The sequence below is a fragment of the Etheostoma cragini genome, chromosome 12 (genome assembly GCF_013103735.1).
Source record: "Etheostoma cragini isolate CJK2018 chromosome 12, CSU_Ecrag_1.0, whole genome shotgun sequence".
Classification (NCBI taxonomy): Eukaryota; Metazoa; Chordata; class Actinopteri; order Perciformes; family Percidae; genus Etheostoma; species Etheostoma cragini.
Window position 1 is genome coordinate 10,214,257 of NC_048418.1, and position 26,180 is coordinate 10,240,436.

A 26,180-nucleotide genomic window follows, 5' to 3' on the forward strand; every position below is an offset into this window, starting at 1 on the left:
GTGATTGATTCTGTGAAGAAACAGGTGTTAATTATGGCCCATATTTAAGGAAGGAAGGAAGCAAATGTTGTTCATGCTGGTAATACTGCATTTTACAGTGAAATACTCAGCAAAATGGGTCGTTCCAGACATTACTCTGAGGAACAGCAGACTGTGATTGAAAAGTTGATTGAAGAGGGAAAACATTTAAAGAAGAGCAGAAAGGTATAGGCTGCTCAGCCAAAATTATTTCAAGTACTTTGAAATGGCATCCAAAGCCTGAACAACGTGGGAAAAAAGGTCAACTATCATTCGATTGGATCGAAGAATAGGTTCAACCAATGATCAGCTCCAGGAAAACCAAAGAAGACTTAAAGTTAGTTGTGAGTACTGTTACAATCAGAAGAAGGCTATGTGAATCAGCTAGAAGTCCCCGCAAAGTCCCCTGAAAGACATGTACTGAATAGATTGAAATTTGCCAAAGGACACATTGACTGGCCAAAGGAGAAATGGTGCAACATTCTGTGGATTAGTGAGACCAAAGTGGTTCTTTTTGGGTATAGGGGGCCGCAGACAATTTGTCCGACGAGCCCATGTATTGAATTCAAGCCAAAGTACACTGTGAAGTCAGCAAAGCATGGTGGTGCAAAAATCATAAATCATACTTATCGCATACCAGGGATCATGGATCAGTATCAATACATTAAAATACTTGAAGAGGTCATGTTGCCTTATGCTGAAGAGGAAATGCCTTTGAAATAGGTCTTTCAACAAGACAATAACCCAAAACACCCGTAAACGACCAAAGTCTTGGTTCCAGATGAACAAGATTGATGTTATGGAGTGGCCAGCCCAATCTCCGGACCTCAGTCCCATAGAACACTTGGGGGGGGACATAAATGCTTTTCCTGAGGCAAAAGCCAGTAATGCAGAGGAATTGTAGAACGTAGTTCAATCTTCCTGGAATACCTTTTCACAGGTGGCAGAAGTTGGTCGACCCCATGCACAGACGTGAAGCAGTTCTCAGAAATAATGGTTATGCAACTAAATATTAGGGCAGTGATTAAAAGTAAAGCAAACCCATGAGACATTTTTCACTTTATACAGTAAATGTTTGAGTTTGTGTTGAATATGCAGTGCTCCCAATGCATTGATAACATTGAATTAAAAGCTACTCTAAGGATCTTAAGCATTCATCACTTTTTTAAACACACTGCTACTATTCTGAACACAACTGTAAAAGCAATACTGTGGTTTATGGCCAAACTAATGACATTACCATCATCCTTAACTATTCTTCGTTTTTAAAATGGATTAGCAAATGTTAGCATGCTAAGATGGTGAAAATGGTAAACACCATACCTGCTAAACCTCAGCATGTTATCATTGAGATTGGAAGCATGCTGACATTAGAATTTAACTCAAAGCACCACAACGCTAAGTAGGCTACAACCTCACAAAGCTACTAGCATGGCGGTAGACTCTCAGTGTTGTTAATGGACAATATAATTTTGTACAACAACAACATGATATGATCATATTACAAGATACTGAGTTATTTGGAAATATATTGAAAACACTGTATCATATAGTACAAAACTACACAAGTGTTTTAAAATAGTTTTCCATCTAGTCCGCACTTCTTAGTAAAGACAAATACCACAAAGTAATCTTTAAGAAGTCTTAAGTTGAGAAAAAAAGCTCTTTCTTTTGGCACATTTCCACTGCATGGTATCTACTGGACTCACCTCTACTCTTCATCATTGCTAGCAACAGACAGGGGGTGTCCTGTACAAACCTGCCGTGTTTAAATAATTAAGCCAGTGTTTTTTTTTAACGTTGTTTTACGTCTATGGAGAGGAGGCGTTAGATTGTACTGTAAGAGCAGAGCAACGTCTTTTTTTTCAACCAAACCTGATGTAAGCTTGTGATTTCAAGAGAGGGGAAATGCACTTAATGTATTCCTTTTTCATTAAAAAACACAGGGAGCCCTGGAGGGTGGCATTAAGGTGAGTGTTTTTGCTAATATCCATTTTGAATAACTGTAAAGTCCCACTTTAAGAAATGCCTGTGCTTGTAAAGGAAAACCTCTATTATAATTCCAATTAAGGAACACAAAGGGAGTTAGGAGTGCTGCATAATTTGTGTCCATCAAGTTTTGAAATGCTTCAAAGCGTTCTCATTTAGTCTTTGTCTGTGGAATGAGTCTGTGATGCCAAATCCTATATCATAACATTTCAGGGAGAGAAATTTAAAATGACTTGTCAACACTGGGAACATGGACAGGTTTTTACAATTATAATGGAACAGACGGGAAAATAATGAATAATATTTGAGCAAACTAATTTAGACTTGTAACTATTACTCAATCTGATATTAGGCTTTTCAAATCGCATTGGTTCACGTGTTTCTCTCTGAGGGAGGTAAATGTTGAATTTATCAAGCATTCATAAAATATAAATGCCTGAATAATCTCCAGCACCTTTGCTCGCACAAAAATAAAGACTGCTGAATAACTGTTGATGAAACATGTGGTGTAGCCTACTCTTTCCTGTTACCTAAACTCTAATTAACATTTTTATTTTAACCTTAGTTCTAACCTTTTATACAGACCTAGAGTAAATAGTAATCTAAATGTAAGTGATTTGAAAAGGCTGCATGTTTTATAAGTATAGGGGCTTTTAAGAGGAATGACTTAATAGTACTTTTGGTTTTCTGAAAATACAATTTCTTTTCATAATAGTTGTTATTTCCCTAAACAAGTAATGTAATGCACAGCTTTCACTTATCACAATATAAATGATATACAAAATGCTACTTTACATTTAATTTGTATTAAAAATATGGTGTTAAATATGGCTCACAAACAAGGAATAATTGAAAAATCTGCTGTATGCAGTACCTCTCAAAGAGAAGCTGGCTCATGTCAGTCTGAAAGGCTGCCGATAAAATGGCATTCGCATAGCTTGGTCAAAAAAGTAATAGAGCTGAAATCTCTGTGATATCAGGCCTTGCCAGACGTACATATTTCCCTTTCAGTCCTTTGATAATGTCAAATCAAAGCAAGGTCTTGACTTATAAGAAACACCTTCTGGGGAATACCGGCAGAATTCGTTGTGGTTTGTTTTCTTAGAGACTAACAGAGAGTAAGACTGGAGCGGTGTGAGGGACACACACCTGGAGTAAGCTTCTGGGTTGCTAGATTTTCCTCATCTGTCACCTTGTTTGAGACAGGGGGGAATGAATATTAATACTCTTTCTAACTCAAATTAAATCCTGTAATTCCAGGTTATGTTGGGAAATCTATAGTGACACTTTACTGTATATTAATAGCAGGACATACCATTATTGTCAGTGACTTATTGTTTCCTTAACAAGAGACATTACAAGACTGTTGAGGCCTAGAGAGAAATAATTGCTGCAGCCTATGAATACAATAGCCTGGAGTGAGCATTTTATGGAGAGAAACACAACATAAATATGTGTGAACCTGACAAAGTGGTAATGCAAAACACGCCATTTGCTCTGAATGCTTTTTCTTGTACCATGAAATTTTAAAAAGATAAACAACTGAAACATGTTGCTCTAAAAGGGATTAGGTGTGCGGTAAACTTTTTCCCTGCTGTCTGCCAGCACCTCAACGTGCCATACAGCTGTGCACAAGACACAACACAGCACTACACACACTTGAAGAAACATGGCCGGGTCATTAATGACCTGATTGCATTGCTTTCACTGTTCAATATGCTCTCCTTGTATGAGAAACAGCCCTTTCAATGATTGCTAACCTAGTCAAAATATCAAGCGTGAACAAAAAGGCGACAAGCGGGGGAATCAACAGAGGAGAATCAATCTGTGGGAATAGCTGTAGGATTACTTCCCCCTTAAGCTAGGTAAGATCAAGAGAGGAGATGGAGACTAGTTTCTATTATTCAAGACTCACTTATTCAATGCAGCTCCTGGTCAAGGCTGGAAGGGGCTGTGGACTGATACGTCAACATTTGCTTTGAGCTGAATCGTGATATGTGTTCAAGGCGTGTTCCAGGGTTTGTCTTTTCTTTAGGGGTCGTTCAGGTGTCGAGGTACAGAAGATGATGGCAGATTGCAGTTGATTCTATATTCTGACGGTAAAACACACTTGAGCGGTGCTTCATAAAAGAAGGCACAAGTTTTTTTTGTGTGGAGAAAACCCGCACTTGAGAGATCCAAACAAACTGATTCAGGTTTAAGCTGTTCAACATACATAACTTAGATCTAATGTGATCAGTCAAATTAAACCCTGGTTTAAATAGTCAAGACAATTGCACTTTAATTACTTTACAATGTAGGCCTATGACTTTATGTCCAAAATACCGAGACGGTAATGGTACTGACAGAGCCAATTGTGATAATTAGGGTTACAGAGCTGCAAATAATCAGCATTCATTAATATACAGTAACAAGGCTGGGAGTAAACAGCCATGCTAGCGGCTCTGTAAAGCTGTACAAAGAGCTGAATGCTAACGTCAGCATACTAACATGTTTAGAATGATAATGCTAATATGTTGATGTTTAGAAGGTATTTTCTTTATCATGTCCACCATCTTAGTTCAGCATGGTAGCATTTGTACAGCTGAGTCTAATGGGAATGGAATTAGTATTTGGTCAAATACCAAAGTACTGGACAGTATTGGACTTGATGATGGTGACGAAGGAAAAGCAACGGGATCAATAAACGTATTACTTTTTTTTTTAAACATCCTGAGGTGATCATGAATCTCATCACATGAAATAATGTCACCCTTTGCTTTGTGGAGTGCCAACAAAGTATCAGATGCACCTAGTTCCCAGGTCCTAGTTCAAGAAAACAAAGTGGTTCAAAAAAAACAAAAAAACAATTTGAACATTTCTCTGGGAGCTCTGTACAGTACTGCACATCATTGTTGGGGGAAAAAAAGCCACACAAACTCAAAGATATGCACACCATCCACAGAAAAGTGGGGGAGAAAAAAAAGCTTAATATTGGAAGTCAGTTTTCTACTCTAGGGTATCTCTTACATTTTGCTAACTCTGGTGCCTGTGTACCTCAAACTGAGTGATGATCCCGTAGGTCTGCGCTGGTTCTCTCCACTTCAAGATGATCTTCTCCTCGTAGGCACTGCCCAGAATGGACTCCAGAGGAATGGCTCCTGGCACTGTGGGAAATTATCACAAACTCATTTTTCAAGGAAGAAAAAAACAAAAACAGAAATAAAAAAACGTACCCATTTATGGATCTCGCCCCGCATTTTCTGTGCATTTGTGCGTTTGTCAAGTTGAAATGATGTGTATAAAAGTTGAATGAAAACATTCCCTACATTGTGGCTTTAGTCTTTTCTATCATGTTTTACCTAGCCCAGCACCTCGTGCATTAACAATCAATAACAAAGCTCCTGAAAAATAAGAACCTGTAGTTCACAAATGGCCATAAACCAAAGTCAAACACATCTTAATAGACATTTGTGAGATTATTTGAAGTCATTGTCCCTCAAAACACACCCCCTGACAAGTTTTACAGCAAAATTAAACATGTTTGGATAAGATGAAAATGTGCAAACAAAAATGAACTAGTAACCCCATGGGACCCATAGTGGGAATCCTAATCCTTCCAAAATGTTGTACTGAAGTACAACCAAAGAGATCTGATCCATTAACCCTTCATATGAATTGCTTTTATTCTGTAAGCGAAACAGAATGATGTGGAGATGTTCTTGTTTTTCTCTCAAGATTTATCTTCAAGAATGCAACTAGAGCTACACCCTATCTGTACACTTGTTCCCATGGGACCCTTAACACACAGATCCACAGACACACAGAAGTCAGATAGTGAGAAACAGTTGCCACTTTCAAGCTTCCAACCACAGATATCTGAGCCAGACATGACAAGACTCTCTTTTCGTCAGCTGAGCCTGTTTGTTATCTGGCGGCCGGGGTTCCTTGAGACTTCTATAGAGTTCATTTCCTGTGTCTGCTGAGGCAATACAGAAGATCTTTCATCTTTGAAGGAGGGGAAACAACCATACGACATAGAAGCTCGCTGTTTGACTCATGCTCTCCTTAAAAATATTTGGAGAAGCCTAAACTTGTTCTAGGTGCAAGCTGTTTATAATCAGATGAGAATTATCAACCCATTCTAAAAAATCAAAATGTCACTTTTATAATAAAGATATTTTTTTTTTTTGCTATCGGAGAGCCGACATGCTCATTCTTTTCTAAACTGCTTGGCAAAATAAGGTAAAAATAAATATATTATTCATTATGTATAAATATTCATTCATTATGTATTTTTGTTTCAATTTAGTGTTTGAATGTTGGGTTGGATGGCAGCACTTCACTTTTTTTACTAATTAGCTCTACATACTTTAAAAAGGTATTTACAGTGGGCCTCAAAGGTTTGGGCACCCCAGGTTAAAAAGTGTAAATGATGGAAATATAATCTAACTTTTTGTGACACATTATACGAATGTCTAATCTGTCATTTGATGTCTTTTTTCTAGGCTTCACGTTATACAAATTTTTCCCTGGGGTGCCAAAACTTTCGAGCCCCACTGTAATCTAGGATCAGTTTAGCAAAATCTTGTATCATTATTCTCAGACCTGATCACACTTACCATCCTCATCAGTCTGAACCTCCAGCTCTGTGCTCTCCTTGACCCCCTCTGGATTGCGTAGGACTAGCTTGACACTGAGGTTGGTGAAGGGTGTCAAGTTGTGGATGGTGTGCTGAGGATCGCGGCTCTGGGTGTCATAACACACCTCCTCGCGGGTCTCCTCTTTGCCGGCCATCCTGGACCGGTACTGGACGGTCAGGTTGTAGCTGTAACATCGGGTCACATTATAGCCCAAAGGCTCCCAACGCACTGTCACCTGTTTGGATTGGATGTCCACCACTTCTAGCCTTTGTGGGCCATGCATGGGCTCTGGCGGGGTGGACAGAAAGAGAGAGGAGTGTGAGCAAACATCAAGATAATCAATTAGGCCATATGAAATGGCGGGAAATGACAGTTTTAATAAAATCAAGGAAATTACTTAGGTCTATGCAAGGGCACAGAAAAAGGCGCTGTTCCTTTGGGTCAAAGAAAATCTACTACCAGATTTTTTATAACACTTGAGACCCGGTCGATACTTTTTTTTCATACTGAAATACTATTTCCTCTGTTTGGAATTCATATTCCCAGAAAAAAAATTAAATTATTTTTTAAAATCGGCCTGAGCCAATGAGCATTGCCACAGCGTTGCTAACCTGGTCTCACAGCAGCTGAACACACCAAGACACCGCAGGTCTGTTGGTGGGAAAGCCTCAGCAGGAGGTGTATCATCCCTTCTTCTGCCTTTTCCTCACTCTTTTTCCATCTCTCCCAGTGGCAGTCAGCTATTAGCACCACACTGATACAGAGTCAGCCAGCCTGCCAATGCAGACAGGACACAACCCCCACTTCCATCCTATCCCCTCTAATCACATATACTCTGTCTCCTTGCCTTTTCTTGTCTTTCTCCATTTTCTATCCTATCGTCTCTCCCTCCACCTCTTTTCTCTCCATTCCCCTTCTCTATTTCCTCTCTTTTTTTGGTGGTCCCTCATTTCTCTCTCTCGCTCTCCCATTTCTCCTCATCCCCTCCCCCCAAATCCCTTACCCACAGGAGGAAAGCAGCCCAAGCACAAGGTAATGGGATCAATTTCCATTCCAGGTTAAATTCGCAGTCCATTTCTCTGGAACTTAACACTTTACCACCTATTAGGAAGAGCCAGGGCTCAATTTCCCCGTTCCCCAGGAGACACAGTCAAGCAATTCAGAGGCAGCCATGGCAGCCATGTTTAACATTCTGGAGGTGCATGAGGGGAGACTGGACTAGAGCTCCAGCATGCTGTTCATTTCTACAGACTGAACAAAAGGACATGACAAAAAAGCAAGAGCCTACAAACAACACAGTTGGCATCCTTTGAATGTTATTCCCACTTACTTTTTTTTTTTACTCTTATGCCCAGTGAAAACCAATGAAAATATGTCTCACTAACCAGGTTTAATTAAGAATCCTTTTCAGATGTATAATGAATGATTAACAATTACATTAAGTTTTGTGTGGCGCTACAAAAAAAGCTACAAGACAAATTAATGTTTATCAGGAAATGAAGTCATGACATGTGACATGACAAAAGCTTGTACAAGTGAGAGGATATTGCAAGAACACAAAACAGTGAGTTAAAATAAAGACGCCAGCTTGAAAGATGTAACCCTTTCAAAATTTCACAAGGAGAAGCAAATAGATGTGAGCTCTCCTGAACTTTAATAGAGCAGATGAAATATCAAAGGTGTTGACAGATGGGGAAAGGGATATCCATGTGACGCATGCAGTGCAAGAAGAATAGACAAAAGGCTACAAAGGAAAAAGTAGCATGTGAGGAACATGGCAAAATGTCTTTCCAAAAAAGAAAACTAAACGAAATTAGCTTTTATTTAAGAAGGACTTGTCATTATAGGGCTACACAGAGTGCAACAAACCACTACATTCTTTGACGTGTGCATTGCTTTTATAACATTTTAAACAATAGCTGAAGATATCTCACATATACATAAATACACACACACACACACACACACACACAGTACATACATACATATATATACACATACATACATACACACACACACACAGACACACACACACACACACACACACACCTGTATATACATACACAAACATACTGTATATACCACATACATAATTCATACATTCACACACATACACTTTTATTTTATTTTCTGGCAGAGAGGTGTTGTGCATTTCAGCTTCCGTACAGAAGGAGTGCCTAATATTCTCTGAGAAACCTTACTGAAATGCTGTGGTGAAGTTTTTTTGAATGTGTATTATCATTAATAAAAGGGTCTCCTAGCAGTCCTGACCTCCAATAAAATCTGAAATAGATGTTAATCTTTGGAGCGGACTGGTATGTAAGACCTTCAAAGGGATCAGCGGTAGAGTCAAATATTAAGTAGCAACTACAACAGCAGGGGAATTAATGTAACAATTCACGATTGAAGGGAATCTGGCGCTTTAAACAAATGTCATCACACAAAAAAGAGATTCTAACACAGAACTGAGAAAAATTGGCAAAGGAAAACAGGCCTGTTCAAATAGGTTGCCATGTTGGGAAAGCCATCCAGAAAATAGAAGTTTAAGCCCCTTTATTTGCGGAACTATCTTTTGGCCGCACTCCGTAGGCAACGGTTACACTAAAAGCACAGAGAATTGCAGGGTGGCCAGGCACAAAAATCAAATTAAACCAGATGCTCTCAAAGTGACAAATGCACCAAACTGTGAATCTCAAGCAGAGAAGCACAAGCAGGAGGGAGGAAGTCTAATTTCTGAAGCATTCAAGGAGAATGTTACACTTTCATCTTCATGGAACATCTTAGATAATGTACACTACAGCCTAATTCTGGAGAAATACCAACAAGAATGGAAATCACATAAAATAGAGAAATGGCCCATGCCACTTAAAGAAAAGGAAAAAATTGTTATGAATATATCCATTTAAATGTGGCTTTTGGACAGATTGTGAGAACAATAGAAATATATTCTTGCATGTGCACCATCAGTAAGAATGAAGGTACGTAAAAGGAATATTGGCCATTTAGTAAATAGCTCAAATAACTATTCTATAGCCTCTCCCTGGAGTTTTGTTGAGAAAAGGCTAATTATTTGTTACCCCACTGGCTCCCCGTAGTGCAAATGCCAGCTGTCTGACGGAGGCAGTAAAATGTGAGGATCTGTGGCAGACGCCCAATCACAACTTGTGCCCATGACTCAGAATGACATCATCTGTTTTCATGAACAACAAGGTGCCTTGTCCATTTCAGAGCCTGCTCATGGTTGACTTTGACAAATAAGGGAAGACAAAAAGAAATGAACGGGTTAAGCTGAATGGCGGATATCCTTTTAAATTCTTTTCTGCATAGATGGAGGTTAGGCAGCCATTTTCAAATAGGCCCATAGACTCATAAATGATAGCTGTTGAGATGAGCCTACTACCCCAGTGTACTGTGACTGCTAGTTTAGTTGACCAAGAAGTAAGAGGCTCTGTATCAAAAGCATAATCACAACAAGGAATAACAGGGCTATCTCTTGATATCCTTACCATTATTATTATTTTTTTTTTTTACAATTCTCACGAGCCATAACACACAGAGCGACACTGGGGTGAAAATACTGAAAGTATGACTCTAATATCGTTAAAGTATGGCAGATATTTCTTGTGGAATAGAGTTATAATAATGGCTATAAAAGCATCCCTTGAAGCAGGAAATTACTGAGGTCTATCTTATGCCAGGGCACACAGAATGAGTTCCAGTGAGAGCCAGATTGGTATTCCAAGCGGTGGACAAATTATAACCTGCCCCACACTCGCAATGTAATTGAATAATTTGAATTTGACATTTACATAAAACTATTAGTGATTTTTTGTCATTACAGCATGACATTTAAATAATGTTTTAGAAATTATCAGCACATTATTGCCTCTTGTTAATTTAAACGGGCCCTGCATACAAGCCACTGCAGCTGAAGTGATAACATGATTTTCCCAAAGATGAAACAAAAACAACAAAAAAACCACATGTTGTAGTCGTCTGTCCTGGTGGGGGTTTCAAATGGTGCACTTAGCCCCTGGGTAGAGCAAGACATTAGTCCTGGATGAAAGAAAACAAATTGGGCATGTCCGGACCACAGCCACTTTACTGTGAGACAAGTGTGTGTGGGTGTGTGGGTGTGTGTGTGTGTGTGTGTGTGTGTGTGTGTGTGTGTGTCTGAGAGTGACAATGTGTGTTCTAGCATGTTCACGGTCTTATGTGAGTAAAGTGAGTGTCCATATGCGTACACAGCAGCGCAGATCCAGTTCCTTAGAATCTTACTGGCTATATTTACTGTACAATGATTTACTTATCAGATCTCCCTCGGGCCTCACAGTGTACGAGTCATTCAAAAAGCCAGGATTTTTATCAGATCCACATCGATTAAGAGCGGAAAAGCCTGGTGCAGGCATATACTTCCATCTCCCTGCTCAGCAAACTGAACCGGGAGTGGGGGAAGAAAGGACTACTTGGCCTATGATTAGAAACCACAGTCAAGTCAATGCAACTCATGAGCATTGGAAGGAAGAGAAGGAAGCCTTGCTGTTGGGAGATGAAAATAAAAAAACAAATGTTGACAGTCGGATTCCTTGCTGGAGAATGGCAGCCGGGGCTTGTCACACGCAGGTGCCTTTGTTGTAGACAGTACCAAAACAAAATGACAACTGAGAAGATGAAATTATGGTCGGAGAGCTGTTTTTGTATAAACTGTTCCATATTAGGCAATGAGGCCCAGTTTTGCCGTCACTTATCTCTCCATTGCTGTGTGTTATTCTCTCTGTTCTGTTGGAGCTGGGCGGGCTGGAAAGCAAGCAGATTTGTTTGCCTCTTTCCATTACATCTCAATGATAGCACTGAGGCCATTGAGGTAATGACATGGGTTTTACACTTAGGAAATCATTTTCATATCCTCGCAGAAGCGAGTCGTAATGATAGCTTTTGATAACCGACAATCAAAGCTCCATCACCCTCCTAGAGTGCTCCTCTACGCAATCCTCTGGAGGAAAAGGAAAAGAGGAGGGAGAGGGTTAAGAGGGAGAGATGGAGGGAGTCAATGTGTGGTTAGATTTGGGTGGGTAGGGGATTGGAGAAAGAAAGCCAAGACAGAGGAGGGGGGGCAGAGGTGCCAAGGTTATTGTTCATCTAATGCAACAAGTCAAACCAGGCCTTGGGGTTGACGCGTGTACACGTCATAATTGATAGCACTTTAAAAAGGCACTGTGCATTGACCTCTTGTGTTCTAACATCACCCTCTACACCCATTACAAAGTCAGAGACAAATGCCAATATGCTCAGGACACACACACACACACACACACACACAGAGAGAGAGAGAGACACTTTGCCCATACACCTTGGAGGTGTGGATAATCACAAGGATTTATTGAATGGTGGTGGTCTCTCCTCACTCTATCAAGTCCTCCTTTATAGGTCTCATGATGAATGAGACTGCCATGATGGGTGAGGATGAGGGGCGGAGGGGCCTACAACGTGCTGTATCGAATTGAAACCACAGAATGAGCCCCGGCACTGGGAAAGACTGGGATGCCACCTCGTCTGATGAACCCCCCAAAGCTGTAGGGGTAGAGATGAATGGGTGAACCCCTTCCTTCTTACAGCACTGACTACAAACGGAGAGCAAAAGCATGAGAGGGAAAGTAAAATACACCCCACCAGCACAGGAGGATGATGCATGACAAGATTCAAGACCGTCAAGTCAAACCAAGTCCGTGCTCGTCTTCGTTCATGATTGACTATCCGACTGTATGCTTCCCCAAAACAACCAACAAGCTCAACTGTGTAATTACAGTAAATATGCTTTGATCCCATTGATATTTTTGCTGCACTCCCTTTGTTACTCATTTTTTGTATTCCTTAAGATTAACTTTTTAACAAATTTGTGCAAAGAAAAGTCATCACACATTAGCCACGACCGATCCCTATTTGCACATTAGCCCTTGATATACAGACCACAATCAATTCAATTACGTTTGATCCTGGAATTTTTTAATTTTTTTAATGGGATAATTGGTAGACAATATTTTAAGGTGTGTGTGTTTGTGTGTGTATAAGTATGTGCATGCAAGGTGCATAAATATTTAGATTGGATCTTGTGTACGTATGTGCAGGTGTACGCCTGTATCTGCTTATGTATACATGCCAATTCATGTTAAGATATTTGTATTTTATTTGCATGCTAGGCAAATTTATGTAAATGCTCAATATACCATTAATCATCCCTAGTTTAATTACTTTAAAACTACATGTGTATATGTATACATGTTTTCTTCTGTCAATAATCAAAAAAAAATTGTTGTAAAAATGTTTATACTCAATAGACGTTGAGAATGTTTGTTATTGGAGAAAGTAGATACCCCAGAATGGAGTATCATATGTAAGTTGTAGTATATGTACGATGCATTTGTGTTTATCTTATGACTGATTTATGAAACTAGGAAGAAGGTGCATTTATCAATCTGGTGCTAGGGGTTTAAAACCCGCCAAAAAGTAGTAGACACTATGCCAACAACAACATGAGTCCATCCACCGGAGTGCCTGATAATCTATTTATAGCGTGTTTTTACATGGAATCAGTAATTTCCTGAATTAATGAGGGTTACTTAGTCCCATCGTGTTTGGCAACATACTGGGCAGCGCAGTATTTTAAAGTCCACTAAACTAAAAGGGGTTCTACAGTTTATCCATAGTGACGGCAGCATTTAATGGAATGGAGATAAAGTAAGTACTGTGCAGAGTACAACAGTGAAGCACTTGAGGTGATAATACCATCGCTAAAGACTTTTCTACAAGAAAAAAAAACCTCTTTTCACTTTGCTTCAAATACCGAGTCATAAAAAGTTGCACTTCTTGATTGCAGTCTTAAGACATTGGAAATGGAATAAATAACAGGGTATACAAATGTCAGTGGGAAGTCTTTTCTATCACTGACCATTAACAGGGCTTAAAAGAACAAAACCTAGCAGGACTGGGTCAGGGGCAAAAGGTGAGTCCACCAACCGGATGAAAACAAATGGACAGCCAGTTTATGGGAAGAGCAGAGGCAGCATAGGTGGAACTGGTTAAATCAATCTTTCATTTTGTTTCCACCAATATACTGTGCGGTGATTGGGGTCAGAGTGACAGGCAGGACTGACCCCCTCCTTCCACATGCACACACTCCAGTCTCTACTGTCAGACCTGGCATTGTCTTTTGTGTTGAGGTTCCTGGGGAAAATGCCTGTGGTTAGGGCTTACACACAAGAACAACACTAGCCCTCATTAACAGACAGGGACGCAATCTCTACAGAAGCAGTGGGAGGTTTCCAAGGTGATTCTTCAACTTCAACACTCCCCAGATGGCCTGTGTGGCATTGCCATTTGTTGCCAAAAACCTGCATGTGTCACACTCAACTCAGGGTGTTACCGACAGTGTAAATCAAAGTGAAGCGCTTGACTTTGTGAAATGATTGCTGCATTTTCTCAGCCACCTACTTAGAAGATATATTGAATCTAAGATCTAGCTATCTAGGTAGGGGAATACAGAATATAAATCGCAGTCTTCCTGATATTCCTGGCCTTTAGTTGAAGAGGAGACACACAAATGTTCGAGTTAGAGTTATACAACCAGACTGAATGAGTGCTTCCTGGATGCCTGGCAAGGGGAATGGGACATCTATAATTCAGCAAAAGGATGGGGAAAATGTGTGACAAAAATTACAGCCGATAGATCATGAATAATTAAACCCGAGGAATAGAAACATTTAAAGACCTTGAGAAGCATTTCGGTTCAAATTTAAAAACAGCAGAAAAGATGGATTTTGCCTAGCCTGACTAAACTACAGCTATTTATCATACCCTTGAGGCTTAAGAGTTGAGGATACAAACAACCTCGATGATAATTGTTTGCGAGAAGCTGAAGACACAGCTCTAGAGTAAGAAAAGAATAAGTTTACCTGGATGTCACCAGAGTATCGTTTGTGCACATCTGTTCTCAGAGTCTCAATTCATTCGTGTTTTGGGAATAGATAGATGGAGCGATGGCTATGAGGGAAATAATAATAATGAAACAACTATAAATGCAGCATAGCTCTCACGCTTTGTGTCTTTCCTTTCCAACAGCAGTTGTTTGAAGCTGTGTCCTTGAGAAGAATGCAATTTGCCTTTTGCAGAGCCAATATCATAGAACACAATTCACCATTCTACTTCCAACTGTCTACAATAAAAATAATTTTATTGTGGTCCTCCTATAACCTTCCTGCACATCCCCACAAACTCAATCTATCCGGTTTTCTCTGACCAACAAAAGAACACAAATTCAATGGGCCTCCAACCAAGGCTTTTCATTCGCCTTGCAACTGACAATATATAAACCCTATAGGTCACATGACTGCCAGCTATTGTTGGTGACAAACCCCATCAATGTTATCTGAGATGGTGAGGTGAAGTGGCTTTCTATTCATGCCTTAAGGCAACAATAGCATTAATTAGACACATCAAACCTAGCATACAATTTCCTTTTAAATCCACAAAGGGAAAGAGAAAGAAAGGAACCATCATAAAAAGGATTACTGAGACCTTACTGAGGCAAGCCTGCATGAAGCTATAGAGAGGGGGAAAATAGCAGGTTATCTGTCCTTTAGACTTGTAGTGACACATATGCACCGTCCTACATACTATGCTTCTTTTATACTTTAAAGGAGTCCTAAGATGGTTCTCTGTATTTTCTGTCATATCTACTGTATAATGTTAAAATGTTCATTTTTCATATTAAACGTGGCCAAAGCTTCAAATAATGAGGTAAATGTTTTTAAAAGAAATACATATGAGCCAAAACCTCTGGTTGTTAGTTTCTCCCCAATTTTGGATCATATTCCTGCTGGAACATGTCTGGCTGTGTAGTTTTTGGTTTTGGAGACTTTATTTGTTATTTTTCTAAAGTAGAAAGTGCTGCTATACTCGGTTAGAGTCCACTGCTATCTACATATACTAGCTACATGCGATTGACAAAAAGCTGTAATATTGGCTGCTGATGTTAAAGTGCCCATATTATGAAAAAAAAAAAAATCACTTGTTCCGGGATTTTGGGTTTAATTTTTGTCTCTGGTGCTTCCACACGCATAAAAACTATCCATGTTGTTTTGAGTGAGATACGGGTTTTCTGAATGTCCTCTGCCTTCAGTCTCCGGGTAAGCTGTTCAAAATCGGCACAGCTTTCTACTTCAAAAGCCGAGACGAGGTAGCATGCTAGCTCGTTCTCAAAGTTAAAACACTGCTAAAACACACACTAGTTCACCATAATCTACAAAAGAACTACTTCCATGTCCCTGTTCTGCAGGTATTCCACAAGTGCACCCTCGTTTAGAAGAAGTGTACCAACTAGCTGATGTGATCTTACCTAGCTACCGAGCATGTGCGACTCCCAACAAAGATAGCATAGAAGTGCGATGTCTCACGCTGTAGCTAAAACAGAGACCCAAACACACAGGGTGAAAAGAGGATCGCAGCAATGTGCAGTACAACAAAAATATGGTGTGTTTTAAAATGAATCTATGTAAACCTATTCTGGTATAACCTCAAAATACAATTATGAACCTGAAAATTAACATAATATGGGCACTTTAATTTTGCCCTAATTAGGAATTCTGCAGGAACATTTCTGGTTTTGAGGTATAGTGTTTTGAAGTCTGCATTACCTTTTATTGCTGTCAGTTTCCTGCTGCAACGGACTAAAACGTTTAAGAGACAGTGAAAGCCAGTGTTGCCAACTCTTTACCAATAAGTGAAGCTAGCAAAAGCCACCATATGACATCACATGGTAATTTAAATATTGGTGACATCAACGTGAAAACAGGAGGTAATAGGTCTTGTTTAACTTCATGGTTTCAATATATATATACACAAGGATATAAACAATCAATTCTTCCTGAAGAAAAGGTCTGTCACACCCTTGCTTTCACAATGTCTGGACCTTGGGGAGCTCCATGTGATCACTGAATTTGCCAGAGCTTGCACTAAACTGGACACAAATTCTTGGAAGGGAAGAAGAATACTCTTTAGAGTCTTTACACAAGTGGTACAGAGCCCTAACTGTCCTTACACTAAGTGAGGTCATTAAACCTTCTTGTCCATCAAAGTTAATTATTTCCTGACAAATTAAGAATACATTGGGAAAAATGCCTTTTAAAAGCCTACTGTAGAGTGCACTTTGCAAAGCCATTTTTATGACAGCTGAACAATGGCTGAAAAAAGAAACAGCATTAACTTAACATCCTTCATTACTTTGTAAGGTTTAAAAGGAGGAGATGGTTGGAAAAAGGCTTCATCATTTCAACCATGCTTATATAACAGGATAAGATCATTTCCAGAGTTTGTGTGTGCTTCACAAACTTCTCAAGTGATGGTTTCTTCAGACAGGATTTCTATGGATAAAAGACAAGTTCGGCACAGGACTGCTTTCATAATTTAGTTAATGTTGAATAACGTCCTTGTGATTCAAGGCACCAAGACTCTACTGCTCATTCAGTTGAATCCATACAGGTGTGCATTGTACTAAGTGACACAATGTACATGGGCATGGTTAAAAGGAGCAATGTGTTGATAGCTTTTACCAAAGCTACCCACTGTCTTACTTTTGTCTACATAATGAAAGTAGCTTTTTGCTGGCAATTGAACTAAATGCTCAAATGTGACCCCAACTCCACCCCTCTTTATCGGAACATAAAATACATGTGCATGCACAATTATTCATGATAAATCTAAATATTATAATTAAATGGGACACTTAATACAATACATTATTGACATAAACTTCACACAAATCTACAATCTTTTAATGTTGTGGAACAAAGTGAGACTAGCTTCCAATCAAATGCCATGTATGCAGATGTAATGTTTAGTGGATCGATACAAATAGCAACATAGATGTTTTGGAACTTTTGATATTTATTGCCCCTAAAGAGGCTTTAACTGGGCAAAATTAAATAATACTTTTTAAGCATAGCAAAAAATAAATAAATATATACACTCTTTGTAGTGCAAATAACGTAAGTGGCCGTATGTTTATACTTTTGCGCTGGTGTGTGCGTCAAGACGGCGTGTGTGTATTTGTGTGTGTGTGTGTGTGTGTGTGTGTGTGTGTGTGTGTGTGTTTGATAGCGCGAGGGAGAAGTAAGAAAATGATAGCGATTAGCTTCGGAGCTAGTAGCCACTCTAGAGCCATAGGGCCTTTGTTTTCTGACCAAGGTGGGATATCTTTAGCAGGAAAAGTTCCCCCCCTCCTTGATTTCATAACGCCATACCGTTCGTTGACTGACTTGCTTGTGTTGTTCATTGTGTGTCCGACTATGCGTGCTTATGAACACCTGCCCAACTCTACCTCTGATTGGCTTACCATGAATTTTTACTCAACCTCAGCCAATCGTTAGCGTTTATGCGCTTGTCTTGTGCATGGCCCACTAACCAGGGAAGAAAATAGTCTTGCCTCTCGGCTCAGAGACGAAGTTGGTCGGATGAAAAAAAAACAGCTTTGATTATTGTAACGCGCTGCATCTTTTGTCAGTAACGGTTACAGCGTTATTAAGATGGGAAGAGTAATCAATTAGATTACTCATTACTGAAAAAAGTAACGCAGTTAGTAACGCAGTAATTTTATAACGCCGTTATTCCCATCACTGGTGACACGCTGCAGAGAGTTTTGGGAAAGCAAGTCATGTTAGCATTTGTAGAGAAATATTTTGCTATTTAACTAGAAGCTCTCTGTTCTAACATTTGAATTAAAGCTTCTGATGCACATACCAAGAAACAAACAAGTTTTGTTGCAGCCACTTTGGTGTCCGTCTTGTGCGTCAAAAGCTTTACAAAAATAATTGTTTCAATTCAATTGTTTTTTTCTTCCAGGCAAAGAGCACTGATTTCCATTTTGTATTTTTCTTCCTAGGCATGTTTGGAAGCTCCTTTTCTCCACAATATGTTCATAGTATGAAACTGCTTCATTAAGCATGGATGCTGTTTATAATGTTTTGTCCATGTGTACATAGGTTCCACAGACACACAATCTCTTATATATAATAAAAGCTTTCTGAATGCAAAGATTTATTAAAAAAACATACACTATACTACAACTTCGTTAAAACACATTCTCATGCATTATCTCAATACACTTAACTTACAGTCTAAAAATCCACATTAATGTGGTGAAATTAACATGATTTTTTGAATACATGAAATACTTCAGGAATTTAATAATGGGAAGGGGCATGCTCAAAAGTCGGCTTACCATTCACCGTCTGTGGCAAAATTCACACTTGTCCCTGCAACAATGTCACTGAGACAAATTATTGCACTTGGCAAATAAAGTGATTATACCACTACTACCATTTTCATGTTACCAGCCACTGGCGCCATTTTATTTGCATCCAAGCAGACCTGGTCTTTCACAAATTAATCAGAAGGCTAAATGCAAATAACCAACATTGGTGTGGGTGAACATGATTGCACAGCTCCTCCCTACTCTCCACTGTTATAAAACAAGTGTTTAAGCGAGTGCTGATCCCTGATTAACGCTCATTCCCCTGTGTTTAATAGTCCTCAGTGCAACAGAATGGCAAAGTAAAAACAAACAGATGAGACTACTCCCACGTGGTACCGGAGCGCAGATGGAGACAACTTATAAACGGAGATGTGGACTTGGCAAAGGCTGGAGTCTGAGCAGGTGTTTGGACCCAGCATGGACATCATGTACTGCCATTTGTAAAGAGCCAGCGGGAAAGCAAAGGCCATAGTGTGGAGATGAAGCACATAGGACGGACAGTTCTGCAACCATAAAAACTAGTATAAAATTATCTCTGCTGCATTAAAAATATGTGCACCCGTTGCTCTGGCTCAATCAACTTCAAATGGTTTAAAATAATTGAGTTGATTTAGACAGTGACTATCTTCAGCAGATGTCGGTTGAATGCGCAAATTTGAGAATAACGGTTTTACTGGAGTAACAAAATTGTCCAACTATTTGCTTCTAAAGGTGGGCTGAATTCATGTTCATAATGTGTCTTTGACCGTCTTGGCAGAAAATTCTGGAAAATACTTTTCTACACATCTAAAGTTCAACGACAAGAAGAAGTTTAACCCTTGCATGGTATTCGGGTCAAACTGACCCAATTCCTACTTTTTTTTTTTTTTTTTTTACAAGAAAACAAATGGTACAAGTTACATTTTTTCTACCTGAAAATCAATGGCCTTACCTTTGGCTTGTGATAAACAAGTATTCCTGACTCAATTCCGAACTTTATTCTGGACATGTTGACTTATGTTTTTTCCAAGATAAGAATAATCACATGGTGGATTTAAACCTTCCATTTTTAACTGTTTTCTAGTAGAGACTGATTGCATTCCCTAAACATATCTCAGCTGTTTAAAATTGAGCTAAAGACAATATTTGTGAATAGATTATGAAGTAAAATTTTATTTCAGAATTGTTTTTAAAACCCCAAATAAGTCACGGGTCAATTTGACCCGAGGGATCTGAGAGGGTCCCGAAAGTGAAAACAATACAAGGCTTAGCTTGCTAATAACCAGCCTAATGTAGCGTCGTGCTGGAAAGGGTCTCTCAGTGTAAAATTATTTCTCAATAATGTTGGTGCAATGCAGGGTACCCCGCTGTGATCCTAGGACACCACCTGATAAAACAGGGTCTTCCTTTAAGTAGCACTTACCAAGTGAAACACAGAAACAAATTCTACATGGAAGAGGAGTGCGGTTACCAAATGCTTTTCTCTTATAGCTCAAAAAATGTTTAGAGTAATTTTGGCCAGTTGAAATTCAACATTGACGGACAAAAGACATAACGTGGCTTGAATTATTTTGCAAACCCTTGAAACACACAAATAACCCTCTCGGGCAATCACAGAGCCTTGGATTCTTTTCATGTTCATAAGGAAAGTATTGCAAGTGTTTCTTTGGAAAGAAAACCTTTCAAAGCTGCCTCTTTCTTCCTCCTGCTTCTGAACTGAATTGGTGGCGTTATGCATTATACATTCCCTATTTTACAGAAGATTGAATTAAAACATCCTTTGTCATCAGAAACATTGCTCATTTTGCGAAGTGACCAAGGCATGGCTATGAATAATTATATGAGAGACAGTGCTCTAAAGTGGCTACAGATTTTCATTAGCGACCCCAGACCGCAGTACGGGGGGGGGGTGGGGGGGGCGGACGAGTCTCTGGGCCTGCCTGTATCAACATTGATGTATCACATAGCCCTGTGAGTCTTAACCGTTCAATTAGGAGCACTGCTGAGGCCCAGCTTGTCAGTGGGAAAGACCAGCAGAGTGGACAAGATCAAGAGCTGCTTCCTCAAACACACTTCAGGAGCCGGGGCCATCAATCTCCCCGAATGTGACCGGCAGGGTGGCCAAGGGGCAGGACCCCTGCAGAAGCTGGGCCTGGCTCAGGAGGCTGCACAGGTGTGGCCATTCATCCCTATCAGCCAGACTAAAATGAATAAGCTCATGACCTTCACAGTGGGGAGAGGGGGTTACACCCTGGGCAGGGACGGGAGAAAAATCTAATTTTCATCAGCATTTCTCTGGACACCAAACCGCATTAGCTTGGGAAAATGCTGAGGCTAGGCTTGTTTTGTTCCCCGAGTTGGCATCTTAGTACAGCATGGGAATTTAGCTGGTTAATGTTGTGAGAAGGGCAATTTGTACAACCTCCTCAGGCATTTTCAAAGTGTTTATGTATATGTTTAAGTCTGAATGCCCACAGTCTAGCAGCTATATAATGATCTAAATGTAAGGTGCCATTCTGCTTCACACATGATATCAATCTGTTTTGCTGATTAATTAAGAAGCTTGCAGGGACCTGGGAATGAGAATTACATTGAATGAACAAGTAGTTTTAAAGTTAACCATGTGACTGGGAAGTTTGCAGCTCTATGTCTGGAGCCAGACATGAATCATATTTTTATTATGTATTATTATAATTATTGTGACTCACAGCTGTGCATTAATTAGACAGCAAGAAAGTTTACTCAAAATTGTTATTATTCCACTGGTTCATAGATGTTAACAGTTCTTCTGTTACATGCAAGGCTTAAAAAGTATGCAATTGCGAATTACAGTATTTCATAGATAGGTAGAAAATAGGTAGGTTCATAGGTAGATTAAAATTACTTAGAAAAGACACAATTTATGTCCACAAGCCAAAAATCTTAATGAAGATCTATAGGAGGAAACAATGAAAACACAGAGGGCTTTGTCTACTGTAGAGAAATAATTAGTTAAATGGCAATGATATATGTTGGCCAATTGTGAACTGCAGTTATTTGCTTTAATTGAAATGAGGCTTTAGAGGAAACAATGAAGCTTTAACAACAATAGAGCCCTGATGGCTATTTATAGTATGCAGGAGGTCATTTGTAATAATAGCAATTTTTCTAAAATGTTTTGTTTGTAAAAGTAAATTACGCATGGTACAACCTCAAGTACAACCCTGAGGAAATAATAACCTAACAAGAAAGTGCCGGATGACTGAACTCTCTCTCTCTCTCATCACCTTCAATGTGCAATTGACAGACGTTTTTAGACTGAGTTGAGAGCAGGCTACTTGCCAATTCCTGTGTTCTGTTGCAAGGTCTTTTACAGAAGCAATCTGACTGGACAGTCTATAATACACCTTTAGAGCACCTGTATATAATTTACTGTATTATGCCAACGCATTGCCCATTTCATCCAAGAATACAAAACCAGCTTGAACTTTGGTTATCAGAGATAGTTCCTTCAATGCCAGTGCTTTGTAAATAAGTATTTTTGGCCTCACCAGCACATCTAGTCCTGGCCCTCAGAGGGGGTCCGGGGGCTCCGGTGCCTCCCTCCAGAGGTCTGGTCAGCAGCACACTAATCTCATACTCTGTGTCTGGATCCAGATGGCCGATCTTGTGTGTGGTCTTGTCTACGGGCTGCAGGTCGTACATGGTGCCGGACACAGTGCGGTATTCCACCTCCCTGTCGATGATTGGGCCGTCCCCATTGATGGAGTTGGCGTTCAGCTGAATCCAAAGGTAAGTGGCGCCAACAGCAGTCAGCTGGGGTGGTGCAATTGGCACCGGAGGTTCTATAGAAACAAGATGTTTTTGATTGATGTTAGATAAACATATAACGGTGACATTGTGGAAAGTCCTGACAATACAGAAAACAAATGTTTTTAATTTCTGTAATCAGCACCGACAAACCAACCCAAAAAAAATGAAATTCTTGTACCAAGCAAACATTATGCTCAAAATCAATTATTTCTTTCAAACAATCAAGCACATTAAAATCACTGCAAAGCAAATGAAGAACAATCAATAGCTCCAGCTTGTTGGGGAATCTCATCAGTAGTACACTGAATAGAGTTCCCCAAACTTTGGCAAATGCTGCTCCATTGAACTACTTATTGATTTCAATCAGAGGACTTGTTGTCATCACTCTTGTCTGATTCATAAGCTGACTTAATCTCTCAACTAATGACTGTTGTGGAATTTTACTGGAAGCTAAAGTTGTTGATGGGAAAACCTTAAACACAATCCTACAACTTGTCAACTATGTTGACTTACTTTTGCTCGTAACAGAACCACCTATCTTACATACTGATGGTTAATTGGATCTATAATATTTATTTTATAAGATAAGACTCAAAGAATCAGTGAACTCTTTAAAATCACTTCTTAAAACCCATTTTTATTTTAGACTTGATATCATGTGATGTTGTCACTTTTTATGCTTTATTGCTCTTTATTTTTTTATTGCTTATATTATTATTTTTTCTTACTAGTATGCTTTGCGTCTTTTCTTCTTGTTTTTTATTTACCCAAATTTTGTTTTGCTATTGTTTGGCCCCACTGTTTAGATCTGTTTTATTAAGCTCTGGATATCCTGCTTTTGCTTTGCTTTGACTGTCACGGCACTTTTTAAATTTTGTTTAAAAAAAAGCTATATTAATGAAAGGTATTATTAGTACTATTATAAGTGGAATTAAAAAACACTGTTTCAGACTTAATCTTAGTGGAGTTAATGGGCAAGAGTAGACAAAGTGAAATTCTGAGATGTCCTCAGTGTGTCCCAGACAGAAAAACAATTGCAATTCATTCCAAACAGTTTCAAAGTGTTAGGTCATCTGGGCTACAACCTTTGTGTCAACTAAGGACTAAAACTCACTGTGCAAATGCCTGGGTCTTTAAAAAACAAATTACTGTATGGTATTTTTAAATAATAGGAAACTGCAGTTTAGGTTAATGAATAACAAAAACATCTATGTACAACTACTTCAAGGTAAGGATGTTTTGTACCAAAATTTATTTTCAAATGATGCAAAAATACTGAAATCGGTACCTAACAAGATTTTCAAACCTGCATAATATCATCAAGGATTTAAGCAATGGTTAGCAAAAGGAATGACTGGTGTATTGGTAGGGAAAGGGGAGTGTTTCAAAAATCTGAGAAGAAAATACAAATTGGGAACACATGACTTCTATAGATACCTACAACTAATGGACTATTGCTAAAGGGAAATGAAAAGATTCTTCTGGGGACCTAAATGGTGTCATCCAAACCACAATTAAAGCATGCATTAGGAATGTAACATAAGAATAATGTCGTTACTATATTAAGGATGAAACACAAATGACAAACATTTCATTAAATATATTATAGTGAAATGGAAGAAGGAACTCAATAGATGGAGAACACATCACTAATCTGGAGGGAAGAATCTGAGCGGTTTCTCTAAATGAAAAGTAAGCAGCTGTGTTGTTGTCAGAAATGTTGGCAAGGGTGCAGGTCTGTTGATTATCATGGTTTTTTGGAAATGTCAGAGAAATTGCATATTGGTAAGTAAATAAATGGTAAGTAAAGAGTCAGATTGAATACTAGGGTAAGTGTTATCTATGAGTGTTATGGTTTGAGGGTTTACTATGTTTTCTTTCCCTCTTTCTTTGCTTTTTTGGTCCTGTCTTCTCTCATTGTGTTTGTGTCTTGTGTTGTTGTTCCTGTCCTATGTTCCCCTGTGAGTGTCTGTCGGTACTTTCCGTTTCCTGTTTTATTTTGAAGTCTGGTCTCTGTCTCGTCTTGTCTTTAGTTTGACTTCTTATCTGTCTGATTGTCTTGCCCCGTCCTAATGCGATTCACCTGATGTATCACCTGTTCCTCGTTACCGCTTGTATTTAACCTCTGTGACTTTGTCTCTTGTCAGATCATTTTGTCCTGTCAGTGTGCTCCTGTCAGTGTGCCTGATCTTCCCCGCGGTGTTTTGTTCCTCTGAGTTTTTTTTCCCCCTGTGAGTTTTTCCAGTCTCTGTGCTCCCGTTCTGGTTTTGGTATTATCCTTTTTGCCTTTTTGTTTAACAAATTATTGTTTAACTTCGCCTGCCTGCCTGCCGTCCTCATCTCTGAGTTTTGGTCCTGAACTTCATTCAACTGTCATAAGGTTCCTAAAAGTTGTTTGGGGCTTTATCTATGTAAATTCTTTGAAGACAATATTATTGCTAATGATAAATATTTGATCAAAATACTGCTAGTAGCTAGCAAGAAAGCTACCACTAGAAACTGGGCTAAGGAAACACCACCAATGAAGAACAAATGGCTAACTATGGAAGAAATCTTTTTAATGGAAATACTGACACAAAAACTGAGAAGAACCACAACCGGACAGAAAATGGGAATAATGGACTCAATGACGACGCTGGACTAGAACAATTTACAACAGCAGAAACGTAACTGTAAAAAAGGTTGTAAAATGTGAAGGCAATCCCCAAGCAGTTTCCTTTTTGTTTTTTTTGCTAGTGTTTGAGTTTGTGGTTTTAATGGTGAATTGTCAAAGATTTAAGTGGGAAAACAAATATAAATGAACACATTTTTGGGCCTTTGTGGTGTTCAATGACAACCTTGCAGATGACCTTCTCTCCATTATGTCTAGTCTTTATCTTAAACCTTGTGCCATTTCTGGTTCAATAAGGCTTCTCGAAATGTCAAGTTCTTTTTTTTCAGGATTGCATTATTGCTAGTGCAGTGCCCATACAAAACAAAATTATTCGGAATGGGCCAAATGCTTGGCCTGGGGAATTGCTGTTGCGGATTTCTCAAGACCCGCTCATACAAACAGCAATACAATTGACACTGTCTTGGTTGCGAGATGTGTGAAAGACAGACAGACAACATGCTTTATAGTTAGATTAGATAAAACAAACAAACTTCTACAAGAATAGTTCCACACTTTTGTCTTCACTTTTCAAAGTCACATTTGACAATAACCCTTTCAGTTATACATTTTAAAAAATAGGTACACCTTCACCATCTCACTGGCGTTGTTCAACTCTGCTGGTGCAACCAAAAACAAGTCATTGTCAAGAAAGAGCTAGAAACCACAGCAAAGCCATTGCTTAGGAATCTGACCATTGTCACATACTAGAATTGTTACACCTCCCAAAGGCCATGGTGAGTAGCACTAATGAGCACACATGTAACAGAATAATGCCATTAGTGGTCTGGCTGCTTCTCATGGAGTTGTCATGGAGAGTCTCCAG

General features: G+C 39.2%; 1 protein-coding gene and 1 long non-coding RNA gene across 17 annotated transcripts in view; one reads left to right on the plus strand and one right to left on the minus strand.

Annotated features, from left to right (window-relative positions):
* The window catches only part of LOC117954295 (receptor-type tyrosine-protein phosphatase mu-like), a 152,280-nt gene that overhangs the window by 64,191 nt on the left and 61,909 nt on the right, over positions 1-26,180 (minus strand). For all 16 annotated transcript variants that reach the window (XM_034887979.1, XM_034887994.1, XM_034887992.1 and 13 more), the window contains exons 7-9: positions 22,443-22,736; positions 6,609-6,917; positions 5,044-5,153 (exon numbers count right to left, since the gene is read on the minus strand). In XM_034887979.1, coding sequence (XP_034743870.1) covers positions 5,044-5,153; positions 6,609-6,917; positions 22,443-22,736 — 713 coding nt within the window. The remainder of the gene's footprint in view (positions 1-5,043; positions 5,154-6,608; positions 6,918-22,442; positions 22,737-26,180) is intronic.
* On the plus strand, positions 15,722-25,304 carry LOC117954296. Its single transcript, XR_004658790.1, has 3 exons — positions 15,722-15,861; positions 18,377-18,382; positions 25,294-25,304. It is a non-coding gene; the product is annotated as an uncharacterized LOC117954296 (long non-coding RNA).